This window comes from Oryctolagus cuniculus, chromosome X (assembly GCF_051225735.1).
Source record: "Oryctolagus cuniculus isolate XC-2025 breed Fujian yellow rabbit chromosome X, ASM5122573v1, whole genome shotgun sequence".
Classification (NCBI taxonomy): Eukaryota; Metazoa; Chordata; class Mammalia; order Lagomorpha; family Leporidae; genus Oryctolagus; species Oryctolagus cuniculus.
This window is the reverse complement of record NC_142888.1, coordinates 52116733-52144268: the sequence shown is the minus strand read 5'-3', so window position 1 is coordinate 52144268 and position 27536 is coordinate 52116733. Positions and strand designations below refer to the sequence as shown.

The window sequence follows — 27536 nt, the reverse complement described above, 5'->3', positions numbered from 1 at the left end:
GCTTCCTGATTTCCCTTATGAGGACTCTTGTGATTACATTGAACTCATCCATATAATCCAGGATAATTTTCCCAGCTCAAGATCCCTGATTTAGTCATATGTGCAAAGTCTTTTTTACTGTATAAAACAGCATGTTTACAAGTTCTGGGGATTAGGACTCGGACATCTTTGAAGAGCCGTTTTCCTATGTATCACATAGTCCTTGCTGAATGCAGACTTAAAGACACAGATTGACAAAAAATACATTCAAGGGTGTAGCTATCTCTAAAACCACCATACACCCTGGGGGCATATATAGTTTCAGATTTTCTAAACAATACTTTCCAATAAAGTTTTCTGGAATGATGGAAATGTTCTGTATCTGCACTGTCCAATACAGTAGCCACTAGTTACATGTGGCTTTTGAACATCTGAAATGTGGGTAGTGAAACTAAAGAGCTTATTTTTTTATTTTAATTTAAATTTAAACTTAATAGCCACATGTGGTTAGTGGTTAATGGTTACTAGATTAGACAGCACAGGCCTAAGGCTCGGGGAAAGGGACAGATGGCAAGGAAAATTTTTTGTCTTGGCTTTAACTTTAGGTTAGAATTAAAAACAAACAAATCAACAAAAATCTCCCTGAGATTTTGTGGCACCAGCCTTCAACTAGGTTTGAAGCTTGAAAAAAAAAATATATATATATATATATATAAAATGTGAGTTGTCCAAAAAGCCACAAGCCAAGAATTTTAATTTAAATTGAACCTAGGTCTGTAATGCTTCAATACCAAAGAAAATCAAATAGAAATCTTTCATGGAAGAATGCACCCATATCCCTAGACCTCATGGAAATCCCACAGAGAGTTGGCAAACATTATTTCACAATCAAAAATCACAATTCACACAAGAAAACCAACTGCCAGGAAGGAGAAGCCAACAGGGAAAAAAAGGCAAAATATAACCAGACCCACAAGGATTTTAGATGTTGAAAATTACTATACACAGAATATAAAATAGGTATGTTAAATTTATTTAAAGAAATAAGAGTACAAAACAAAGAGAAAAAGACTGTTAAAAATGATTTGGGATATTAAAGAACTAAATAGAATACTTTAGAGATAAAAAAGCATAATAATTGACATTAAAAACCCCAATGAGGATTCATACATCAATTGAAAAGAAATTAATAAACTGGGAGAGATGTTTGGAAAAAATCACACAGATTACTGAACAGAGATACAAAGAAATGGAAGAAATAAAATTGTTCAAGAGACATGAAGGATAGAGCAAGAAGGTCCAACATTTATCTCTTCAAAGTTCTAGAAGGAAATAAAAAGGAAAAAAAAATTCAGATAAATCATGGCTTAAAAATTTCTCTAATTTTTCCCAAAACAACAATCTGCAGATTTAGGAAGCCTAAGAAATTTCAGATAAGATAAATAAAAAGAAATTAATATCTACACTACATAATAATCAGACCACAGAGCAACAAAGGCAAAATCTTAAAACAAGCTAGAGAAAAGACAGATCATTAACAAAAGAACAAAAATTAGAATGATAGCTTTCTCGAGAAGCAACAAAGGAGGCCAGATTACAATACGACATTGAAAGCATTGAGAGAAAATAATTTTCATCTCAGAATTATGTGTTCTGTAAAGCTATCTTTGGAGAATAATTTGAAAAATGAAAGCGTTTTGATATAAAAGTATTTAAAGTTTACCAGTTTCACTAAGTAAGGAAAATTATCCAACAAAAAGCAAGTTCTGAGATACAAGTAAGAACTTTGAGCAGGAAAAAAAGTTAAATGTGTGAGTAATATTATTAGTTTATAATTTATGGGATTAGAAGAAGACAAACAAAAAACACAGAATTTTAAGACTTCACAATAGTAACTCATGCTGTTAAGGATTAGAGTCAAAGCATTCTAAGGTCCCCATGTTGTTTGAGAAGAGGGTAAATATATTAACTCTAAATTTTATTAAGTTAAAAAAGCATGTTAAAATTTCAAGGGTAGCCACTAGAAGAATATAATAAAGAATGAATGTCTTCCAAACTAATAGAATGGGGAAATGGAATGAGGAAAAATAAACCTCAATTAATTCAAAAGAAGTCAACAAAGTAGCAAAAAGTACCACATAGGAAAACACAGCAATAATGGAATACAAACCACAAAATAAGACTATATAAATACATCCAAATATATAGCTTATTCTTTAAAATAAGCTTTTGGGAACTTAAAAACAGTTTTTAAATAACCCTTTGGTTGACAAAGACATTCCTGTGGAAACTGGGAAAGACACAGAAATCAATTTGGACCTTCCACCTAAAGTAGTATTTAGAGGGGTGTCCATAACCTTAAGTTATTACGCTAAAAAGGGAGAAAGTCTGAAAGTAAATGAGCTGAGCATTCAACTTAAGATAGATAATGAACAATAGAATAACTTCAAGAAAGCATAAGGAAGTGATTAATAGACATGAGCAAAAATTAATAAAATATAAAAGATAAATAAAGGAGATCATCAAAATCATTAGTCATTTTAAAAGATTAACTGACAAACCTGAGGAAATACTGATCAAGAAAAATAAGATAAAGCCAAAACACACTATTAGGAAAGGAGGATATTTTCTATAAATTTAAGAGGCTAGCCGGCACCGCGGCTCACTAGGCTAATCCTCTGCTTTGCGGCACCGGTACACCAGGTTCTAGTCCCGGTCGGGGCGCTGGATTCTGTCCCAGTTGCCCCTCTTCCAGGCCAGCTCTCTGCTGTGGCCAGGGAGTACAGTGGAGGATGGGCCAAGTGCTTGGGCCCTGCACCCCATGGGAGACCAGGAGAAGCACCTGGCTCCTGGCTCCTGCCATCGGATCAGCGCGATGCGCCGGCCGCAGCGCGCCGGCCGCGGCGGCCATTGGAGGGTGAACCAACGGCAAAGGAAGACCTTTCTCTCTCTGTCTCTCTCTCACTGTCCACTCTGCCTGTCAAAAAAAATTTTTTTAAGAGGCTAAAATTTCAGTAAGAAAATACTTTAAAAATAACTTTATAATCAATAAATTGTATAATGTAGACCAGTGGACAAATTCCTAGAAAAAGTTAACTACCCAAACGGATTCAAGAAGAACTAGAAAGCATGAGTAGTTATATAGCTATTAAAAAAACTCAGTAATTTAAAATATTTTCACAAGAAGAACATTAAGTCTAGATTATTTTAGCAAGTAGTCATGGAAGAATTAATTCCAATATTATAAAAGTTCTTCCAATGAGTACAGGGGAAAACTGGAGCATTTCTCAGTTCATTCTATGGGGCTAGTATAACCTTAATACCAAAACCATACAAGTACAGTATTGGGAGTGTCAGGCTTGTTGGATAGACAGCAAGGAAGACAGTGTGTCTGGAACAGAATGAATGCGAGGAAGAACAGTAGGTGATGATGTTGAAGATTTAACAGAGAGCTAGAGGATTAGAGCCTTGTAGATCATTTTAAGAACTTTTTTTCTACTCTGAGGGAAAAAAATGGAGGCCATGAGAAAGTTTTGAGCAGGCTGAAGTCATAATTGGGCTTGCATTTAATGTGATCACTGTGGCTGCCATGTTAGAATAGACTTTAGAAGGGCAAGTGTGAAGCCAGGGAGACCAGTTAGGGAGCTGTTTCCATAACCAATGTAAAAGATGAAGGTGGGTTAAAGACTGTCAGAGTGGTGGAATGAGGACCTCTGAAAACCTACTCCAAAACAATACTCATGTGGCTGGTGATAATTACTTTTAAAAAATCATTTAAAGTCTTTGGAAATTATCCTAAGGGCATACAGCAAATGGAGAAACATCCATTCAAATAAAAATCTACTAAATCTCAGAACAATGAGAGTCTGTGGTATTTGAGCCATGACCCACTCTCTTACCACAACTTCCCCAACTCTGTTTTACAGAAATCCTATCCCGAATACACTACTCTGGGCAAGTATAGCCAAGAAGCCAGGGGCTCATTCTTCCCCCAGTTCGCAGTCAAGGGTTATGGTTTTATCCAGGGTGGGGCAGCCTGCTAGTGTTTCTCATCCCTCTCAGCCCTGTATTTAGAAGCTCTAGTCCAAGTAGAAATAGCAAAGAGCACTAAGACTCTCTTCTTCTACCTACCTCTCATTTCTATGGCAGAAAGACTACGCCAGGCACAACAGACTGAGAATACCAATGCACTGACCACCACCCAGTTCACTCACAGGGCAGGGATTCTACACCAGGAGGGGCAGTTTGAAAGGACAGAGGATTGTCACCACCCTCCAGTGCCCCTGCATGAAGACAGCATGTCACCCATGGAAAAGTGAATTGCTGTCCCCAGCTCTGAAGCAGTGACACACAGGAGTCTTGCCCAGGAGAAAAAGGCCAGTCAGAATGGTGAAGAACTCCTAGCTCTGCTTGAAGGAAATGACTAAAATTTGGAACAAAGAATGGAGAAATCCATGACTGAGGGTATTGTAAAGACACAAAACAGAAATGTTGGTAGAGGAAAATGGAAACTTTGGTGAACCGGAGAACGTGACAACAAAGTGGCCTCCTGGTGTCACAGTCAACTCAGGGAATCGAGAAGTAGTGCATGTGTGGTAGGCTGTATCCACTCAGAAGCCAATCAGAGTAGGTTGAGGGACAGACTTGAAGGCATTTCTTGGGGCCCGCACTGTGACACAATAGGTTAAGCCTCCACCTGCGGTGCTGGCATCCCATATGGCCACCGGTTCGAGTCCTGGCTGCTCCTCTTCCAATCCAGCTCTCTCTCTCACAGCCTGGGAAAGCAGTGGGGGTTGGCCTAGATGCTTGTGCCCCTGCACCCTCATGGGAGACCTGGAGGAAGCCCCTGGCTCCTAGCTTTGGATCAGCGCAGCTCTGGCCATTGCAGCCATTTAGGGAATGAACCAGAAGATGGAAGACACTTTCTCTCTCTCTCTCTCTCTCTCTCTCTCTCTCTCAAATAAATGAATAAAATATTTTTTTTAAAAAAAGAAAGAATTTCTTGAACTGCACACTGACACATCAATGCAGGCCAAAAAGGTTCAATGAGACAAGGGCTTAAAAACACAACATTTGACTAAATCCTGACTGAATAAGCTACTCTGGCCCACAGGTGACCCTGAGGAATCCAGGCTTAAAACTAAAATCACACTCATCCCCAGTAGTCTGGAAGACTGTGCTCATGCCCCTGACTGTGCCCTCTCAGGAGCCACCAGAGGGGAAACATACCAACTACTGGTTCCTGATTGAATAAATGGCAAAAAATAAAAATTCCTAATAGTAGTCTCCAAGCCACAAACATCCAATGCTAAAGGATAGAAATCTAACTGGCTTAGGAGGCTTACATAAACCTTGACAAGTGGCTTGTGCCAACCTAGGGGTGACCCCTAGGTAGTCAGGCTAAAAGGAGAAAAAAATGGAGGTGGGGGGGGGGATATGAGCAGGGTCATCAGTGGCTTCACACTGGAGGGAGGAATGATTCACAGAGTAAGTTCAATCAAATCATTAATAAGAAAATGACCAAGCAGTTCACCACCACACCGCTGGGATGGCGGCATGGAGGGAAATCACCACTCAGAGTACTTTTATGATCTAAAATACCCACGTTTCAGTATAGATATTTCTTTAAAAGCTAGAAATGGAACTGCCATATGATTCAGCAATCCCAATACTGGATATATATCCAGAGGACATGAAATCATTATATCAAAGAGATACCTGCTCTCACTAGTCAAGATAGGGAATCAACCCAGGTGTCCATCATCAGATGAATGAATAAAGAAAATGTGGCATGCAGGGGATTCCAATTCAATCCCATCAAGGTGGCATGTATCAATGCCATCTCACTAGTCCGAGTGATCAATTTCTGTTCACAATTGACCATAATAATAGGTCTAAGAGTCAAAAGGATCACATAAACAAGACTAGTGTCTGCTAATACTAACTGATAGAATTAAGAAGGAGAGAACGATCCAACATGGGAAGTGGGATACACAGAAGACTCACAGAATGGCAGATGTCCTAAACAGCACTCTGACCTCAGAATTAGCCCTTAAGGCATTCGGATCTGGCTGAAGAGCCCATGAGAGTATTTTAGGCATGGAAAGCCAAGACACTCTAGAAAAAAAAAAGACCGAAATGAAAGATCTCTGCAAGTGAGGTCCCAGTGGAAAGAACCGGGCCATCAAAGAAGGAGGTACCTTTCTCTGAAGGGAGAACTTCCACTTTGACTATGACCTTGTTTAAATAAGACCGGAGTCAGCGAACTCAAAAGGCTTCCATAGCCTTGGCAACTCATGACAAGAGCCTAGGGTGATTACTGACGCCATAAACAAGAGTGTCAATTTGTTAAATCAACAACAGGAGTCACTGGGCACTTACTCCTCATGTAGGATCTCTGTCCTTAATGTGTTGTACAATATGAATTAATGCTATAACTAGTACTCAAACAGTACTTTATACTTTGTGTTTTGCAAACTGTTGAGATCTTTACTTAATATATACTAAATTGATCTTCTGCATATAAAGAGAATGGAAAATGAATCTTGATGTGAATGGAATGGGAGAGGGAGCGAGAGATGGGATGGTTGCAGGTGGGAGGGAAGTTATGGGGGGGGAAAGCCGTTGTAATCCATAAGCTGTACTTTGGAAATTTATATTTATTAAATAAAAGTTAAAAAAAAAAGAAAATGTGGCATATATACACAGTGGAATGCTATTCAGTCATAAAAAAGTAATATCCTGTCATTTGTAGCAAAATGTATGTGAAATACGTTAGCCACAAAAAGACAGATATTGCATGTTCTCCCTCATGTGGGAGCTAAAATGAACCTAAATCTGAACACAGGATGTTGATTACTTAGAGGCTGGGAAGAGTGGGGGGAATAAAGGAAGTTTGGATTACAAAAATAGGGGAAGCTGGGTGTGGTCCATTGAGTGTGACAAATATATTATATGAATATAAGATGTAAATATCAGGGAGAGTTAGGGGCCAGTGTTGTGGCACAGCGGGCTAAGCCGCTGTTTGTGATGCTGGCATCCTGTATCAGAGTACTGGCTCTAATCTAAGCTGCTCCACTTAGAATCCAGCTTTCTGCTAATGTGCCCAGGAAGGCAGAGGAAGATAGCCTAAGTGCCTGAGCCCCTGTCACCCTCAGCCATGTGTGAGACCTGGATGGAATTCCTGGCTCCTGGCTGCAGCCTGGCCCATCTGCCTCCCTTCCTCCCTCTCCTCCCTTCCTCCCTCTCCCTCTCCCTCTCCCTCTCCCTCTCCCTCTCCCTCTCCCTCTCCCTCTCTTTCTCTCTTTCTCTGTTGCTCTATCTTTCAAATAAACAAACTTTTAAAAAGTAATAGGGGAAGTTGGATGTGATTTAGATATTATGATATAAAATGTTAACAAAAGAGGGTATATGGGAACTCTGTACTGCTTCACAATTTTTGCTTTATAAATTTATTTTTAATCTAGAAACCTTTTTATTCAGGTATACAAACTTCATGCATTTCATATATACAAATTTAGGAATATAGTGATCCTTCCCACCCTACCCTCCCTCCTACCCACCCTCCCACCCTTCTTCCTCCTCTCTCTCCTATTCCCATTCTTATTTTTTACTAGGATCTATTTTCAATTAAATTTATACACATAAAATTACTCCTACACTAAATAAAGATGCTTTATGAATTTAATACTATTCTGAAGTAAAACTTCTGAAAAATAAAATAAAATAGGCAAGTTTCAACCAAAAGTTATAAGCTATACAGAACAAAACAGAAAGTATGATTCATACAGAGAAGACAAAAGGAGACATATAATAGAAACTGTCTTTGAAGGGCCCAGCAAGTGGACTTAGCTGGCAAAGATTTCATACTAGTTATTGTAAGTATGCTGAAAGAACTGAGGATAACTGTGCTTAAGGAAGTGAAGAAAGATATTATGGCAGTGTCTCAAGCAATATAAAATATCAATAAAGAGATTAAAGAGATGGAAATTGTACAGAAGAATCAACTATATATTCTTATTTTTTTTATTTGACAGATAGACAATGAGAGAGAGAGAGGCAGAGAGAAAGGTCTTCCTTCCGTTGGTTCACCCCCAAAATGGCCACAACGGCCAGAGCTGCGCCGATCCGAAGCCAGGAGCCAGGTGCTTCCTCCTGGTCTCCCATGCGGGTGCAGGGGCCCAAGCACTTGGGCCATCCTCCACTGCACTCCCGGGCCACAGCAGAGAGCTGGATTGGAAGAAGAGCAACAGGGACTAGAACCCAGTGCCCATATGGGATGCCGGCGATGCAGGCGGAGGATTAACCAAGTGAGCCATGGTGCTGGCTAGGTATTCTATTTTTAAATATTTTATTTATTTATTTATTTGAGAGGTAGAGTTACAGACAAAGAGAGGGAGAAACAGAAAGAAAAGTGTTCTATCTGCTGGCTCACTCCCCAGATGGCCGCAACAGCCAGAGCTGAGCTGATCCAGAACCAGGAGCCAGGGACTTCTTCCAGGTTTCCACGCAGGCGCAGGGGCCCAAGCACTTGGGCCATCTTCTACTGGTTTCCCAAGCCACAGCAGAGAGCTGGATGGGAAGAGGAGCAGCTGGGACACAAACTGGCACCCATACGGGATTCTGCTGCCACAGGCAGAGGCTTAGCCCAGTACACCACAACATTGGCCCCCCCCAACTAGGTATTCTTGAGTTGAAAAATATAATAACCAAAATAAAAATTTGCTAAAGAAGGTTCAATAGCAGATTTGAGTTGGCAGAAGTTACTTGAAGATACCTCAAGAGAGATTATGCAGCCTGAAGAACAGAATAAAAAATAAAGATTAAGAAAGATGAACAAAGCCTCAGGGAAGGCCGGCGCCGTGGCTCAATAGGCTAATCCTCCACCTAGCGGTGCCGGCACACCGGGTTCTAGTCCCGGTCGGGGCGCTGGATTCTGTCCCGGTTGCCCCTCTTCCAGGCCAGCTCTCTGCTGTGGCCCGGGAGTGCAGTGGAGGATGGCCCAAGTGCTTGGGCCCTGCACCCCATGGGAGACCAGGAGAAGCACCTGGCTCCTGCCTTCGGATCAGCGCGGTGCGCCGGCCGCAGCGCACCAGCCACGGTGGCCATTGGAGGGTGAACCAACGGCAAAGGAAGACCTTTCTCTCTGTCTCTTTCTCTCACTGTCCACTCTTCCTGTCAAAAAAAAAAAAAAGCCTCAGGGAAAAGTGAGGCACAGTTTAGCACATCAACATATGTATAAGAGGAGTACTAGATTAAGTATTTCAATGTATGCATAATGGAAGAACTAGAAAGACAACATGAAAATACAGAAAATGATATTCAAAGAAATAATTGCTGAAAACCACTCATACTTGATGAATACAAATACCTATTTACAAACCAAGAAGCTCAATTAATTCCATGTGGGATAAAGATAGAGCTTACACTCAGAAACATCATAGTAAAATGTTGAAAAACAAAGCACAGAGACTGTCCTGGAAGCGGGAAGAGAAAATGACTTATATAAGAGAACCTCAGGCCAGCACCGTGGCTCACTAGGCTAATCCTCCACCTAGCGGCGCCGGCACACCGGGTTCTAGTCCCGGTCGGGGCGCCGGATTCTGTCCTGGTTGCCCCTCTTCCAGGCCAGCTCTCTGCTGTGGCCAGGGAATGCAGTGGAGGATGGGCCAAGTGCTTGGGCCCTGCACCCCATGGGAGACCAGGAGAAGCACCTGGCTCCTGCCATCGGATCAGCGTGATGTGCCGGCTGCAGCGCGCCAGCCGCGGTGGCCATTGGAGGGTGAACCAACGGCAAAGGAAGACCTTTCTCTCTGTCTCTCTCTCTCACTGTCCACTCTGCCTGTCAAGAAAATAGAATTAAAAAAAAAAAGAACCCTGAAGAAAAAAAAAAGAGAGAACCTCAATAAGATTAACAATTAACTTCTCATTAGAAGCAGTGCAGGTGAGAAGGCAGTGTAGGATGACATGAAGTACTGTAAATTTTAAAAGGCATCAAAAATTATATATTCAGCAAAACTATCTTTCAAAACTAAAAGTGAGGGGCCGGTGCCATGGATCACTTGGTTAATCCTCTGCCTGCGGGCGCCAGGTTCTAGTCCTGGTTGCTCCTCTTCCAGTCCAGCTCTCTGCTGTGGCCAAGCTGTGGCCGGGGAGGGCAGTGGAGGATGGCCCAAGTGCTTGGGCCCCTGCACCCGCAGGGGAGACCAGGAGGAAGCACCTGGCTCCTGGCTTCGGATCGGCGCAGCTCTGGCCGTTGTGGCCATTTTGGGGGTGAACCAACGGAAGGAAGACCTTTCTCTCTGTCTCTCTCTCTCACTGTTTATAACTCTACCTGTCAAATAAATAAATAAATAAAAGTGAAATAAAGACATTCTTACATTATAAAATTAAAAGAATTCATTGGTGACATACCTTCCTTAAGAAAAATGTGTGAAGTTCTTCAGGTTGGAAGCAAGTACTTCCAGACAGTAATTTGAAATCTACACGAGAAACAGCGCTGGTAAAATGTAATTATGGGGTTAATTAGAAAAGATAGTATAATTGCATATCTCTTCCCCTTTCCCCTCTTGACTGATTTAAAAAGCATTTGAATAAAGCAATATGAGTATGATTGTATTATTAGGTCTATAGACATATAGAAATATAACATATTTGATAATAGCAGCAAAGGAGGGGATGGGAATGAAGTTATATTGCAATAAAGAAATAACACCAGATGGTAACTCAAACCCACAGGAAGAAATGAAAAGGACCAGATGAATAAATAAGAATATTAGTACAACAAACACTAAAAACATTTATTCACTCTCATTTTTCCTGTCAGCATTTGTAAAAGACATAAAATTGCATAAACTAATAATTATAAAAATATGGTTATGTTTATAACATAAAATTAAGAAGGTGTGTATTTGTGAATAATAATACCAGAGTATTTTAGTCCATTTTCTGTTGCTATAGCAACATACCTGAGGCTGGGTACTTTATAAAGGAAAGAAGTTTATTTAACTTGGTTTAGAGGCTCAAAACCATAAATCAGGCAACCCTGTCTATTTGGCCTCTGGTGAGCTCATTTCACAGATAAAAAGGAATTATAAGAGAATGCTCTGAACAAATTCTGCAACCTAGATGAAATGGAGAAATTCCTAGAAAGGCACAAAATACCAAAACTCAAGAAGAAATAGAAAATCTGAATAGACATGCAATTAAACAGATTGGATTAGTTGTCAAAAAACCTCCCACCATAAAAAAGATCCAAAACCAGATGGATTCACTGGTGAATTCTACCAAAAATTTAAAGAATCAAAAGCAGTTCTAAATTCTTCCAAAAACAAAATGGTTTAGAAAGGAACACTTCCTTAACAGTTCTATGAGATCATTATTACTTATAGATTTCAAACCATACTACAATGCTACAGTAAGTAGAACAGTGTGTATGGCATAAGGGTAGTCATATGGACCATGTAACAGAATTGAGAGTCAGGAAATAATCCATCATGTTTATGGTCATTTGTTTATAAACAAGGGTGTTAAGGCAGTTCAGGGCTGAAAGAATAGTTTTTTCATAAGTGGTGTTGAGACAGCTGGTTATCCACAAATTAAGTTGGGCTTCAAAATGTATCAGACTAAATTTAAGTGCTGAAACTACAAAACTCTTACAATAAAACATAGGTGTGAATCTTCATGATCTTTTATTAGGCAATGGTTTTTGTACAATACCAAAAACAAACAAAATAAAAAATAGAAAAATTGGACTACATCAAAATTAAAAACTTTTCTACTGCAAGTGGTATCTTTAAGTAAATGGAAAGACAACCTGTAGAATGAGTGGAAATGTTTGCAGATCATATATCTGATATAAGATTTACATCTAGACTATGCTTACAACTCAATAAAAAGAGAAATACCCCAATTTTTAAACGGGCAAAGAATCTGAATAGACATTTATTCAAAAAAGATATACAAATGGTCAACAAGGACATGAAAAAATGTTCAATATCGTTAGTCATAATTAAGTAAATGAAAATTGAAGCCACAACGAAATACCACTTAACACCTCGTAGGATGGCTACAGTCAAAATGACAGATAACAAATGGTAGCGAAGATGTGAAGAACCAGAACACTCACACACTGCCAAATTGTGGAAAAGTGAAACTTTCATACAACACAGATGAGAATGTAAAAGTATAGCTGTTTTAGAAAATGGCCTCAAATCCCTCCGAAGGTTAAACATAGAGGTACCTTAAGATCCAGCAATTCCCCTCCAAAGTAAAAACCCAATGAAAACACACAAGGATACTTCAAAAACTCCTGGAAGATGGAATAAAAAGATAAGTTTATTTTGGTGTAAAATTTTTGAAATCCATGCATATGACGAGTCTTCAAAAAGTTCAAAAATGTGCACTATGAATAAACTATGAGTGAATTTCAAATATTTGCAGCAAAATAAGCGTATCATTTAATTCCATTTCCCACAGACTTTTTGAAGTACCTTCATGTGGCCACACAAAAGCTTTCACACAAATGTTCATAACAGCATTATTTGTATTAGCTAAAAAGTGGAAATAATGCAGGTATCCATCAACTGATTAACATATAAATCAAATATGGTACTTCCTTATCCATATAATGGAGTATTATTTGGCAATAAAGAGGAATAAAGTACCTAAAGTAACGACTACCTATTGTATGATTCTTCTCACATGATATGCCCGGAATAGATAAATCTATAGAGACAGAAAATAGATTAGTGGGCACTTAAGGCAATGCTGGGAGGTATGGATGTGGAATAGAGAGTGGCTGCCAATGAATAATAGTTTCTTTTAGGAGCAAAATATTCCAAATTTAGAGTGTAGTGATGGTTAAACAATTCTGTGAATACACTGAAAGACATTGAATTGTACACTGTGAATGGGTGAATTATATGGTATATAGATTATATCTCAATAAAGAGATTTTTTAAAAAGATGATGGTGTCTTGAACTAGGACAATATCAGTATAAATTGTAAGAAGTGATAGAGGGGCTGGCACTGCGGCACAGTAGGTTAATCCTCCGCCTGAGGTGCCAGCATCCCATATGGGTGCTAGTTTGAGTCCCGGCTGCTCTGCTTCCAATCCAGCTCTCTGCTGTGGCCCAGGAAAGCAGTAGAAGATGGCCCAAGTGCTTGGGCCCCTGCACCCGTGTGGGAGACCAGGAAGAAGTACCTGGCTCCTGGCTTTGGATCGGCATAGCTCCGTCTGTTGTGGCCATTTGGGGAGTGAACACTGTCTGTAACTCTACCTCTTAAATAAATAACTAAAATCTTTTAAAAAAAGTGATGGAAAATATGTATACATTTTGAAGGTGGAATGAGTAGGATTTTCTAGCATATTGTGTGTGGGATGGGAACACAAGGACTCTAAGGTCTGTTCTGAGTAACTGGAATGATGGAGTGAGCAACTGAGATAGAGAAGACTATGGGAGGCACAGTTTCAGATGATAAGTTTTGTTGAACTCTCTTACTTAGTAGGGTTAACTTTATAATCATTAAGTAAACTGAAAGTAGATCTTTGTAAAAATTAAGAGTGGGAATGGGAGAGGGAGGAGGAAGATAGGTTGGAGCATGGGCTGGTAGGGTGGGAAGTATCACTACGTTCCTAAATCTGTATATATGAAATACATGAAACCTGTACAACTTAAATAATTTTTTTAAAAAAACTTATGTTTGAATATGTTAAGTTGGAGATGTCAGGTAGGTAGAAGGAGAATATATAGCTAGATAGATCCTGAAAGTGAGTTGGACTAGCTTTTACAAAACTGAGAGTTAACATATGGGTAGACTTTAAAGCTCTGAGGTAGATGAGATCAGTTAGAGAAGAGAGGAGATCTAGGGACTGTTCCCTGGGACAGTTCATCATTAAAAAACTGGGGAAATGAGGAGCAAAATCAACAGAGTGTGCACTTCTGGAAGCCAAGTGAAGAAGGTGTTTCAAGGAAGAGGGAGTGACCAGTGGTGTCATGCTGCTGAGAAATCAAGTAAGATGAAAACTGACACTTGACCATTGGATCTAGCAGCAGTGCGCCATGGGTGGCCTTGCCAAGAGCAATCTTTATGAATCTAAGTGGGAGCATTTGATTGATATACATTTAAGAGAGACTATAAGGAGTTAAGTCTCAATTTTTAAGATTTATTTATTTATTTGAAAGCCAGAGTTACTCAGAGAGAGGAGAGGCAGAGAGAGAGAGAGAGAGAGGTCTTCCATCCGCTGGTTCACTCCCCAACTGGCCGCAATGGCTGGAGGTGCGCCTATCCAAAGCCAGGAACTTCCTCCTGGTCTCCCACGCGGGTGCAGGGGCCCAAGCACTTGGGCCATCTTTACTGCTTTCCCAGGCCATAGCAGAGAGTGGGATTGGAAGTGGAGCAGCTGGGTCTCGAACCGGCGCCCATATGGGATGCTGGCGCCGGCCCCTATTTATTTATTTGAAAGTCAGTTACACAGAGAGAGAAGGAGAGGCAGAGAGAGAGAGGTCTTCCATCCACTGATTCACTCCCCAATTGGCTGCAACAGTAGGAGTTGTGCCCATCTGAAGCTAGGAGCCAGGAGCTTCTTCCAGGTCTCCCATGCGGGTGCAGGGGCTGAACCGCTTGGGTCATCTTCTACTGCTATCCTAGGCCGTAGCAGAGAGCTGGATTGGAAGTGGAGCAGCCGGGACTCTTTAGTACCCATATGGGATGCCGGCACTGCAGGTGGCGGCTTTATCCGCTATGCCACAGCACTGGCCCCAAGTCTCATTTTTATATAGCAACAACAAGAATCCAAAATGCAGTTTCTAGATAGATACTGCAGCAATAAAAAATGCAAAGTGTCTAAGAATAAACCTAACAAAAGGCATGCCAAAGATCTTTTATATATGAAATTATAAAACTATTGAAATGGAAAGCCAGATCCTATTCACAGGTAGGGAGACTCAATTTTGTAAAAATACCTTCTACAGTCAACATATAATCAATATAGTCATTATAGTTCCAATCAAAATCCCATGGATTTTTCATAGAATTTGACAGCTGGCTCTAAAATTTATATGAGAATGCAAAAAAAAAAAAAAAACCCAAATCATTCTTAAAAAACAATATAAAAAGCTCTTACTCTCTCGGATATTAAGATTTATCATATGAGAGCTATAGTACTTAAAGCTGTGTTAATATTGTTGCAGGGATTAACAAATAAGCTAATAGAACAGAATAGGAAACAATAGGAAACCAAAAAATAGACATATACCTGCTTGGAAAATTCAGATATGATCGATAGCGCTGGAAATCAGCAGGGGGAAAAGTGAACTCTTTAATAAATAATGTTGGGAAAACTGGTTATCCCTTAAGAAAAATAAAATAAAATTAGATTCCTGCCTCACAGCAAGCATAATATTCAATTCTAGGTGTATTAAATACATTAAATTGTTAGAAAAAATATACACGATGTCAGCATTGTGGCACAGCCAATTAAGCTGCTCCTTTTGATGCCAGAATCCCATACTGGAGATCTGATTTGAGCCCCCACTGCTCAACTTCTGATCCCACTTCCTGCTAATGTGCCTGAGAAGGCAACACATGATAGCCCAAGTGTCTTGGCCCCTGCCACCCACGTAGGAGAGCAGGATGAATTTCCTGACTCTTCACTGTAGCTTGGTTCAGCCCTGGCTGTTCTGGTCATTCAAGAATGAACCATAGTTGGAAGGTTCTACTCTCCCCCCACCCACACACATACCTTCTGTCTTGTTGCTCTACTTTTTGAATTAATTCATTAATTAATCTTCTAAGAAATTTTTAAAAAAGAAGAAAATACACACCAGTGGTTCTCAACTGGCAGTACCTCCACCCAGAGGACATTTGACAATAGTGTTTAAAGGTATTTACTACCCAGGGTCCAGGGATGCTAAGTGTCCTGCAGTGTAAAAGCCAGCCCACATTAGTTGTTCTGTCCCATATGCCAGTAACCTCCCTCTTCACAAAAAACACTGACATACAAGAATTTCTCTGTGGTCTTGCGATAGGGGAGAATGTATTTACAGAGACACAAAAAGTACCAAATATAAGGGAAAAAGCAATAAATCCAATTATATGAAAATGAATGCCTCTGTTCACCAAAAAAAAAAAAAAAAACACCAGGAAATGATAAACAAGCCACAAAGTGGTAAAACATATTTAGCACTCATATAACTGTAATATTATATGGACTATACACACTCTATGTAACAACACATAAAAAGACAATCTAGGAGAAAATGGACCAAAGATATGAACAAGGCTTTCACAGAAAAGGAAATCTGGATGACCAAGAAACATGAAAATATGTTCAAGCTCATGAATAATCAGGGAAATGCAAATTAAAAAGCCAAAATGAAAGACAAATTAAAAAAACAAAAGCATGAGATTCCATTTTAACATCCCTCCCCAGATTGGAAGAAAATAATATAATTTAACCAAATCAAGTGTTAATGAGTTTATGGATCCGTTACTAAGGGCTTCCGGTAGGACCATATATTGAACAAACAACTTGGGAAACAATTTGGCATTACCTAATAAATTGAGACATACGTATACTTTACAATCCACTCCTATAAATAAACCTTAGAGAAATTTGTGCAAGCGTACTAGAAAACAAATTTCATAGGAACATAGCTCAAATCTCAAAACAGTACGAACAATGGATGTTCTTCAACAATAGAATGTGTGATACGATGGCACAGAGAAAATACTATGCAGCAGTGAAAATGAGCACACCACTGCAACAGATAACAATGTGAGTCTTGGGCATACGATTTTGTGTAAAAACAAATAACATTATTTGTAGTTTAAAACCAAGCAAATCTTAAATCTATTTTGTTCAGGGATACTCATATATGTGAAAAAGTTCATAAGGAAATTCCTAAGTTCATAAAGTTTTTAAAATAAATTTGCTTTCTCTTGTTTAAAAAAAAAAGTTCATAAGGAAATTCAAGGGAGTGATTTTTTTTAAAGTTCCTGATAGTGGGTGCCTCTGGGAAAAAGAGTGATGGGGTGGGGGAAAGCAGGCGAGGAGCAGCAATAGAACTGGTCATATTCTGTTGCTGAAGGGCAATGGTACGATCATGGGTGCTTATTTAATTATTTCTCATAACTTTCTTCTTTTAAGATTTCCTTTAATCATTAGGGAGAGGGAGAGACAGTGATAAAAAGAGATCCTCCATCTGTTGTTTCACTCCCCAAATGAATTTGACGGGGCCAGGCAGAAGCCAGGAACCTGAACTCCAGCCAGGTCTCCCAGGTGGAAGACTGCACACTGCAGCTGTTTTCCCAGGCCCACTAGCAGGGAGCTGAACAAAAGCGGAACAACCAGACTCCAAGTGGAGCTCCAGATACAGGGTGCGAGCATCCTAATCAGCAGCCTAACCTGCTGTGCCACAATGCTGGCTCCCCTAACTTTATTTATTTATTTATTTGTAAAGATTAACTTATTTATTTGAAAGGCAGAGAGAGAGATATCTTCCATCCACTGGTTCACTCCCCAGATGGCAGCAACGGATAGGGCTGGGCCAGGGTGAAGCCAGAAGCTTCTTCCAGGTCTCTAGGGGCCCAAGCACTTGGGCCATCTTCCACTGCTTTTCCCAGGACATTAACAGTGGAGCAACCAAGACTCGAGCCGTCGCCCACCTGGGTTGCCAGCATTACAGGCAGTGGTTTAACCTGCTGTGCCACAGCACTGGCCTCCCCCCAACCTTAATATAAGTATTTTATATGTAGAAATTACATACATATATGATTTACAACTAGTAAACATTTTGTATCTATCAATCATGTTATAGTTTTAAATGAAGAACAGAGGGGAATTTTCACCTTCTGAGACTTTCAGACTAGGACTCGTAGCAGAGATAAAGGCTTTTGCAGTGAGAACATTGAAAGGTGCTCTCCTAGCAGTTTTCAAGTATGTAGGCTATTATTATAACCTGTGGCCAGCATGCTGTGCAGTAGAGCTCCAGAACTTATTCCGCCTGTCTGACTGAAACTCTGTACCTTTGACCAACATCTCCCCACTCTCCCCCCAGCCCCAAAGGATATGCCAATTACTTTGATTGAATCATTCACAGTGTGTATGTATATACCTGCTCACTGGGTTGTTCAACATAAATATATACCATTTTCATTAAAAAAAAAGAGAGAGCACCAAGACTCTAAGTAGCTGCATCCTTTGGAGGCACCGATTTCCCTGGCTTCCCCATCCTGCCTGCATGGAGTGAAAGGCCAGCTGCAGACAGCAACGTGGCTTTTCCCCAGCTGGGTCAGGAGCACAGGAATAAGCACGTCCTCTCTTATGATCAAGGGTGTGCTCAGTCACTGAGCTTGCCAACATTGTCATGGGATAGCAATTGAAATAGCCAGGAGTAAAACGAATAGACTTTGTCAAGTTGGGTACATTCGGGGGTCTCTGAAGGAGGTGGGTGGGAGGGTGGACAGAAACCACTGGGCTATAGAAGAAGGAACTAGTTCCTTTCTGATGGCATTTCTCCTAAGCTCATGTGACCCTGGGCAATTGACTTCTCTTTCACAAGCTCAAATTCCTCCCCAGTGCTCTGCAGGGTTTAACTCCTAGCCAAGGATTCTGAACACCCAAGGATTCTGAGTCTAAGTCCACTGGAAGAGAAAACAGTTTGCACATATTTACCCATCTAGTCTCCAGGTTGATGAGTAATTAAGTTGGTCTCTATTGATCAGAGCTATTGAAGGGATTGCTGAGTTAGCTCCTTGGAAGTGTAGAAAAACAAGTCCACGTGCATCTACAATTAGCCATTCTTGAACAATAAAGCTCCCATTTACACAATTAGCCTTGAGAATACAAAAATGAGTCTAAGCGAAACTGTCCTCCAAGCCGGTGCAGCCTGTCCTCCCTCCTCCAGACGCCTTGGTTACAGTGCTTCCATATCTCTGTACACAGCCCTCCTGACAAGGTCTCCCTTCTAGACACAATGTGAGAAAAAAAAAAAGGACAACTTTGTATCAAAACGACCCTCACCTCTGCATTTTCCTGGGCCTTACAAAACAACAACAATAGCTACCAGCTTTCCAATTTGGGGAACAAACCAAGGGTTAAATTAAAGGGACAGCTGTCTATACAGCTGGCTACAAGGGAAGGGCGAGGCGGCATTTGTGCCAACTGCTTCTCAGTTTTATTCCTCCCTCCCCAGTTTTTGTTTCCCTTCCACCCCTCTGGCCAGGGGTGCTCAGCTGCAAAACACTCAGAGCTCCTGGCAAGTTTCAAGCAGTGAGCTGAGGCTGAGGTAACCTGACTTCCTCATGTCGTAACTTCCCTTGGATAAAAGAGTTTTAAAGCATTTCTGTCTCCTCAAACATTTAAAACATTGTTTTAGATTAACACTTAGTAATTGCTAACTAGGCTGATTTTATCATCACATTGACTACATGCATTCTCACACTGTAGCCCATAAATGTGTACAATTAAAACAGTCTTGAAATAAAAAAAAAAACCTAACAGCCAAACAAAATAAAAGTAAATAAACCATGTTTAGAGATGTTTAAGCCTCAAATCCAGAACTAGGAAGGAAATCTGAAGTGCACAATCCACTTTTTCATCACTCACAGATACTCACCCCCGCCTTCGAAATCTCGTAGGCTCATTTAAAGCAATCTCAGCTCCTAGCACTTTCTTTCCCTTCCACTATAGTTGTTTTGTTTTTCTCAGCAGCACTTTTGAGGAACTCGTTTTCTAAAGGCAAGAGGGACTATGTATTACTCTGGGTGAGTCACTGCTCTGTAGTCAATGCTGGTGAGAATCTGAAAGATTAACAAAGATCGCCAGGGGTGGCTGCAGTCCAGGACCCAAACGCTCACATAATTCGCCCCCCTCCCTTCCCATTTTCGGGTGAAAATAGTCAGGCACCAGAAGAGGAGGGGATTTATGAGAATAAATAAGATACTGTCTTACAGCCAAAGCAACATTCAGATTCTCAGCTGGCAGAGGAATTCTTGAGCCTGATCTGTAGTGAAAGCATGAGCAAGCTGCTAAATGGAATGCAGAGAGAACCCTGCGCTTAATCTCCGTTCCAGGCAGTCTACAGAGCAGTCTCAGAGCAGTACTATTCCTGGAAGGCGAAGTGCTTACCCACAAGCTGCCCCGCCTCCGGCGTGAGAAACTCGGCCTCCATGGCGGTGCCAGCACCCTGGCTCTTATTTCCGACGTCCAGTTGCTTTGGTGAAATAGGAGTGTGTACGCTGCCTATCCATGAAAGGGCAACTCTGAAAGCGATTTATAAACTGTAAAGTACGAGGGCACGTCAGGTGGCCCTGTCACTCACCCGTTTATGTTGTATACTGCACTCCTTCAGTTGTCTTTTCTCATTATTGGACAAAAACCACAGAATTTTGTGGTGAGAGGTCAGGCCCTGCATATAATCAATCATGCACAAGTCCCACAGCATAGAAGCATAAATCGGCCTTAATTCTGGATTTCCCTGTCTGCGCATGGAGAGCGTTTGCAGTCAGCGACCTCACAAAGACGTCATAGAATGGTCAAGAAATGACCCTAAGAAAGCTCTTGCTGGGGAGGAGAGGCGGGGGAGGGGAGATAGCTTTAAAGCCTTTGGAAGGAAAAACTGTCAATTCCAAGCTGCAATTATTATTTCTGCATTGAAGTAAAAGCCTTGTGTTTATATAGCCTTTGATTCTGATGTCAAATATCTGATGACTCCTCACAACTCCGCTCTGAACTAAGAAGGCAGTCGTGCTGGAGTCGCTGTAGCCAGTAGTGGGGCCCTGCCCAGAGTGGCTGGACGGTAAGATCAAAGAGCCAAGCCCCATCCAGTTTGCAGGGTGGGTCCCCCTTGGGCTGGATTAAAGGGCTTCCATCTCTGGCCAGCACTTCACCCAGGCTCTGCATGTTAAAGGAACTTGATAAAATTAAATTAAAAAAAAAAAACCTTCATCATTCTGTTAATGCATCCCTCTGCCAGTTGTTTAGTTTGGATGTGTACTTAACAGCACTTTTCAGAACAGAGGGAGCCCTCCGTAGAAACAAACATGGCTCTAATACCAGGGCATGGGAAGGGGGGCATTGCATTCCTTCCCTCCCCATCCTCCTTTTCCCAGAGCCCATCCAGCTGACAGGTGCCAGAAGGGAAGAAATGTTAGCAAATGTTGGTTTCCAGCCCCAAAGAAGCTGTCACAAAAGGGAGACAGAACAAGGCAGCTCATAAAATCCTTCAACTGAGGGATGTAGCGAGACCTATCTAATTACACAAGATTAGAAACGGTTTAACTTGTTGAGAATGTGCTACATGTGGAATGAAAGAAAATGACACCTCTGGCACCCTGTAATGATACTGTATTGGGAGGAAAGCACAAAGGGTCTGTTCACGCTATCAGTAACACCAGTTTTTCTCATCCAACGTTTTCGACACATCTGGTTTTAATATGGTGGTCTAAGTGAAGCAAGTTAACTTTCCCCCACCCGGTTCTGGCTCGCCTTTCTTTTCTTCACCGTTCAATTCCATGTGTGTTGGCGGTGTCCTTCTCTTACCCATACCTCCCCAAGCTAACAGAGCTCAAAGACGATTTCGCTGAGAAACTTTGCTTATCTCTGGACTCTTGAGTGTTTTACTGTTCAAATAGCACTAACAGTGATTTAAAAGCAAGGCTAGTCTTTGTTGCAGCTAAACTCAGCAGATTTTAGCATTGTCCTACTTAATTTATTATTAAACTACCAACACTGAGTAACTCCCTAAGTAATCAGTGAGTCACAAAATGTCTTGGTTTTCCAAAATTAGGGAAAGATCACCTCAGATACTCTTAACCAGAATGGTCAGGGAATCTGGTATCTGCCTAACTGGTTTCTAGCTAATATGTGATTAGCCATTCTGTGCCTGCATTGGCCAGGGGGAAAAAAGTCCTTGGTGATTATGTACTGAAAGGCTACAAGATAGGTGTATTTCCTGTCATGGTGGAGCTTCAGACTACAACATGAGTTCCCTTCTACACATCCCTTTTTAGAAGAGAAAAAGTTATTTACTACCCCCCACACCCAGAGAAGAGAGAATATGAGTTTGCAAATCACTATGATTAAGGCCAAAATTTGGCTTTTTTTTTTTTTAACTATTTTGCTATCAACAATGTTTACTCAGTTTTTACCTTCCTTAGATTTGTGCTTCATGGCACTTTTACCAAAGCAAATTTATAACTCTAAGCTGGTAAGGATGGGCTCCTCTGACTACGAGGTACAGTTTGAGTTTTGCTCGATCATAATTCTTTTTAGGGCCTTTTTCTGTGTTCTGAGTTCTCTTTGGAGTAAAGATTGTAGTTGGAAGGAGAGGGCAGGAATGGTCTCCACTTCTGTGAAAGGTGTGAAATCTTTCAGGTGGCCTCTGGAATATTTTGCTTTGCTCTGAAAGCAACCCAACAGGGCACTTCTGTTGCAAGTGCCTTAGCTCCAAGAAGTGACTACTAATGGAACATTTCATGCCCTCTGATAAGCTAGCAGGGGTGATGGTTTGGGGCAAGTGTAACATTAAATGCCTGGCATATCACAAGAGTGTCTGTCTGTATAGTGCTGGTATCTGCTGTTGCGGCCCTATGAAGAGGCTAGCGTGTATTGCTATCTATGACTTTGGCCTAAGAGAAGCACTACGTTTACTACTTTCAAAGTCAGCAAATCTTTATTGAGTATATATTATGTGCAAAGCCTTGTTAGATTCCTATGAAGTTCTCTGTAATGTATGAATGGGTTTCCTTTCCCAAAGTGGCCAGAGAATTTCAGCAATCATTTTCCAACTAGCACTATATGCAAGCATTGTGTGAGGGATGCCGCAATGAATCAGAGGAGCTCAGAGTAAGTCTACAAAAGAAATAATTACAATAGAGTAGCACAATAGAGGGTCCTTGCAAAAAGCTTGCTGAGCGTATAGAAGAGAATGATTAATTCACTCAGGAGGTATCAGAAGGGGTCACAAAGGAGATGATATTTCAGCTGTATATTAAAAGGTAGGTAGGATTTCACCAGGCAGGGGGTGGGGGTGGGGGAAGAGAATTCCAAGCAGAGGGAACAGCATGTGAAAAAGCTTATTAAAGCATTTAGAGAGTTCTTTTAGACTGTCACTTGAGGTGACAGACATAAGTTGTATTAATGTTCGGTTCGGATTTCTTTCTCATGATTGCATTGCCATTTTTACATACAGGACATGATATTTTAAGGCAATGACAAGAAAAGACCTGATAGATTTGAAAGTTCTCCTTATTAAGCTGTGATGCTTATCTAGTGTCTTGCACATAGAAGGCCCTCAATAAATGCTTGCTGAATGATGAGTCCCATATCTCTTTCCATTTATAAATTACTGCTCTGTCAAGGATCAGCTTACAAAGCAAAACTTCTGCCTGTGAGTTCAGAATGGGTGTCCGTAGTTCTGCTCTCTGTCACCCCAGCCTCCACGGCTCTTGAGGAGAGCAACTCTACTACTGGATCTTAAGTGTGTTTATGAGATGCAGGGGAAATGCCCTTGCGTTGACTCCTTACTAACACACATTTCTACTTGAAGGGCCTCTATACGATTAGAGTCCAAAAACAGTGCCATTTGAATTGAGTCTTCATGTGATTGGCATAGGGATTGGTGTCCTAGGGACTTTAGTGATATTGGATAATGTGCATAGGTACACCTCACATTTTAAATTTTATAGTAGAACCTAAACATGATTGATCAAACACTTTATATGGCAATAATAAAGATATGAGTTGTCTCTGCTAAATGGCCTTGACAGCGAAATGTGGTGCTGCCTATTCTTTTTTTAAAGAAAGAGAAGATAAATTTTTATTATTTTTATAAATTATGCAATAACCTTTAGGGTAGTAATAAATTTTTGCCTTGAAATCACCAGGGAATATATGACAGAGAATGTAGTTAGACACAAACCATTTGTAAATTATATGCAAGTACACTTATAACCCTTTTATTGGGTGTCTGGATCCAGTCTTTGGGAAAAATTCCCATCAGGGAATCTTGTTTCATTGTGACTCTAAAACATATCAAAAATATACTTCTTCAGTTCCAAACCTTGGCAGCTGCATGACTGTCTCCTTCAGGCCTAATCTCTATAGCTACACCTTTGTCATGGCCACAATACCAAGCCACAGAATGTAATATCTTTCAGCCTTGGAGCTACACTGCTGAGTAAATTCATTCCACGAATAGTCACATTGAGTGCCTGCTTGGGCTAGTTACAGTGCTAGGTTCTATGAATACAGAAGTAAAGAATACAGCTATTTGCCTGCCCTGCCACACACACACACACACACACACACACACACCACCCTCAGTCTAGTGAAACAGCCCGTAATTCCTCTTGGGCCATGGTCCCTTGTGAAAATATGATTCCTTCTGGCTTCTTGTTACGTAAATATTAGGATGGCAGCTTCCTGCTTCCCCAGTGAAAGACAAGGACTTTTTTCCCCAGTTCATGGAGTCTTGCTAAATCCGGTGTAGCAAATTATTCTTTCTAGATGTTAAGCTGTGTCCTCTTTTGGAGCTTATGGCATGGTAGAAAGAACACGGGTTTTGAACCAAACCACTGGGGATTCCAGTCCTTTAACTAGCCATGTGACCTTGGGTCATTGTCCCAGTCTCTCAGAAGCTCAGTTGCCTCCTCCCTAAAGTAGTGAGGTCAGTGGTCCAAAGGTAGTAAGCGAGAGTTATATTTTGAAGCACATGTTTCTAACCCAAAAGCCTAGGCTCTCTGCTTCCTCACAAGGGCTTTGAGAGCACTGCAGTATATTTAAACCTCACCAAAACTCCATAAGGTAGGGAAGAAACAACACAGCTGAAGAAACAAATGGATAGAGGGAGAAATATGCTAATTTGTTTAGAGACACATGGGACATCTGCAACAAAGCTGATACCAACTCCAGAGTCTCAATATCATTTTTCTAGTTCCGAATGCTCAGCGTGTCTCCCTGTGCAGTGAGCATCCAGTCCTTCCGTAAGCATGCATTGACCACCACTGTGTGCCCAGCTTGGTTGTAGGTGTTTCTGGTGATTTAAAATGCATAATCCGTGACTTTTAGGCACTTACAGCCTAGTGGAAAGGTAGGTGCTGAACCCGAAAACCAATTAGAGGAAAACTACAGAACACAGTGTATAAACAAGTATTACTGATGTAACTAAAACTTACTGTCTGAGTCACCTTGGGCTACCATATCAAAATACCATCAGCTCAATGGTTTAACCAACAGAACTTTATTTTCTCCCGATTCTAGAGCCTGAAAGTCCAAGATCAAGGTAGCAGCGTGGTCATTTCTGCTGAGGGCTCTCTTTCTAGCTTGCAGACAGCCACCTTCCTGCTGCATTCTCACAGGCCTTTCCTCCATGCACGCACAGAGAGAGCACAAGCGATCACTCTCGTTTCTTCTAAGGATGTTAGTTTTCATCATGCCCTCCAATGACCTCATTTAACCTTAATTACTTCCTTGCTCCAAATACAGTGACTCTGGAGGTTAGGGCTTCAATGTGTGGCTTTTTAGGGGAACACAATTCAGTCCATAGCAGTGTGTGCATTTGTGTGTGTGTGCATGTGTGTGTATGTCTAATCACTCAGGGATTTGTGTAGAGAAAGGATTAGAAAGGGATACCAGTGGAGCTAGAGAAACCAGTAAGGGATTTTGTGGCCCTCTAGATTCCAGATGCATTTTGGGGAGTAGAACCAATAAGGATTGTTCGAGAAGTGTAACCAAGGATACCAAGTTTCTCTTTTTGGTGACTGGATGGATGTTTGATTAATGAAGGGAACTCTAGAGGAGGAGTTTTTGGGGTGGGGATGGCAGGATCAGTGTAACTGAACTGGTCTCCCTCCAGCTTTCCATGCATAATCCATACTTCTTATCAGTTATTTTCAAACAGTCTATCTCATCATATTATGCCCCTTCTTCAAACACACACACACACACACACACACACACCTTGGCAGAGCTCACAGCTCCAAAATTCTTAGCAGAGAACATAGGATCCTGGTAGACAGCGCCCTAATCTATTTTTCCCATTGCGTTAACCCTACTCCTGCCATGAACCATGGCTCATGCCATACTTTTGACCTATGTAGTCCTTCTAACAGGAATGTCTTTTCTCCCACTTGGCTGCCTGATTAAATCCTACTCTTCCTTCAAGTGCCAACTACCATTTCATCTATCTCTGAAGTCCTCCCTGGCCACCCATCCCCTCCATAGGATCCTTTCTCTGAAATCCTATAGTACCTGACACATAAAACGTTATTATAGGGGCCAGCGCTGTAGCAAAGCAGGTAAAGCCACCACCTACACTGCCAGCATCCCATATGGGTGCCGGTTCAAGTCCCGGCTGCTCCACTTCCGATCCAGCTCTCTGCTATGGCCTGGGAAAGCAGTAGAAGATGGCTCATAATCCTTGGGACCCTGCACCTGCATGGGAAGACTGGAGGAAGCTCCTGTCTCCTGGATTCAGATCAGCCCAGCTCTGGCCATTGTGGCCATTTGGAGAGTGAGCCAGCAGATAAAATTCTCTCTCTCTCTCTTGCTCGCGATCTCTCTCTCTCTGTTTCTCTCTCCCTCCCACCCTCCCTCCCTCTACCTTTCAAGTAAATAAATAAATAAATCTTTTTTTAAAAAAATGTTATTATATGGCACTGCAATTCAGTTACTCATCTGTCTAAACTAAATTCAAAAATAAAACCTGCGTCTGATACTTCCTCCTTCCCTAGTTCCTACCACAGTGCCTGGGAACAAATAGGTTCTCAGAAAGAATGAAAATAATAACAGCAAACTACTCATAAAGTGGTTACTGTTTGCCTGGCATGGTTCTAAGTGTTGGAGATGCATTTACTCATCTTGTCCTCACAACAACTCTATTTTTATCCCCATTTCACAGATGGTTTGCCCAAGCTGATAGAGTAGTGGCAGAGGCAGCATGCAGACCCAGGCGGACTGGCTCTGGAGTGTGAGCTCTTCGCCTCTACACTGCACTGCCCTCTCCGCTTTGGTTGTCGCTCACATGATTGACCACTGCCTTTCAGACTCTCTTTCTACCCTACTATTTCTGTGTCTGTTATTTACTTGGAGCCTGGGAGCTGCTTTGATGATGACAGCAAGGAGTGGGAGAATTACTCTGCTACAACCAGAGGCGACAGCATTAAGAGAGCTACAGAAACACCCCTGCCCCCTCCATCCACCTCGGTTTCTCCTCTAGCCGGCTCCTAGAGCACTGGAGACATGCATCCTTCTCCAGGGAGAGGCTCAGCCTTAGGAGGAAGCCAAAGGATTTCCATCTCCCCTCCCAGTCTCACTTTTCCACCCTTACTCGGCTGCCAGCTCCTCCCTGCCCCGACCTTTTGCCTAGGAACTAGGCTTAGCTAACTCCTGCGAACTCCGGTTCACACAGAGGCTCAAATTTAGTGTGTGCCATGTAAGGTCCCCAGCTAGGGCTAGCTCATTGTGCTCTGCCTGTTATTTTGCTTTGCTTTCTTTTTTTGCTTTGCTGGAGAGTGGAGTGTTTTTGGTTTTGACTCCATCAAAACAGAG

At 41.3% G+C, this 27536-nt stretch overlaps 2 protein-coding genes across 10 annotated transcripts in view; one reads left to right on the top strand and one right to left on the bottom strand.

The window, feature by feature from the left end:
- Positions 1-27536, bottom strand: part of LOC149119640 (uncharacterized) — a 282520-nt gene that overhangs the window by 159333 nt on the left and 95651 nt on the right. For 2 of the 6 annotated variants that reach the window (XR_016227969.1, XR_016227966.1), the window contains exons 1-2: positions 19938-20084; positions 19603-19718 (exon numbers count right to left, since the gene is read on the bottom strand). The exons of 2 other annotated variants lie outside the window; for them this stretch is intronic. Coding sequence is in view for 2 of the 4 variants with exons in the window: in XM_089324283.1 (XP_089180409.1) it covers positions 19603-19630 (28 nt within the window). In the remaining 2 variants the exon portion in view is untranslated. Of the gene's footprint in view, positions 1-19602; positions 19719-19937; positions 20085-27536 lie in introns of those variants that run through there. 2 more of the 6 variants (XM_089324283.1, XM_089324284.1) reach the window with 1 other exon arrangement.
- HDAC8 (histone deacetylase 8) overlaps positions 1-27536 on the top strand; it is a 256156-nt gene that overhangs the window by 160864 nt on the left and 67756 nt on the right. The window contains exon 10 of one of the 4 annotated variants that reach the window (XM_008272804.5): positions 4129-4974. The exons of the other annotated variants lie outside the window; for them this stretch is intronic. Coding sequence (XP_008271026.1) covers positions 4129-4173 — 45 coding nt within the window. The 3' untranslated portion in view covers positions 4174-4974. Of the gene's footprint in view, positions 1-4128; positions 4975-27536 lie in introns of those variants that run through there. 4 annotated transcript variants of the gene reach the window in all.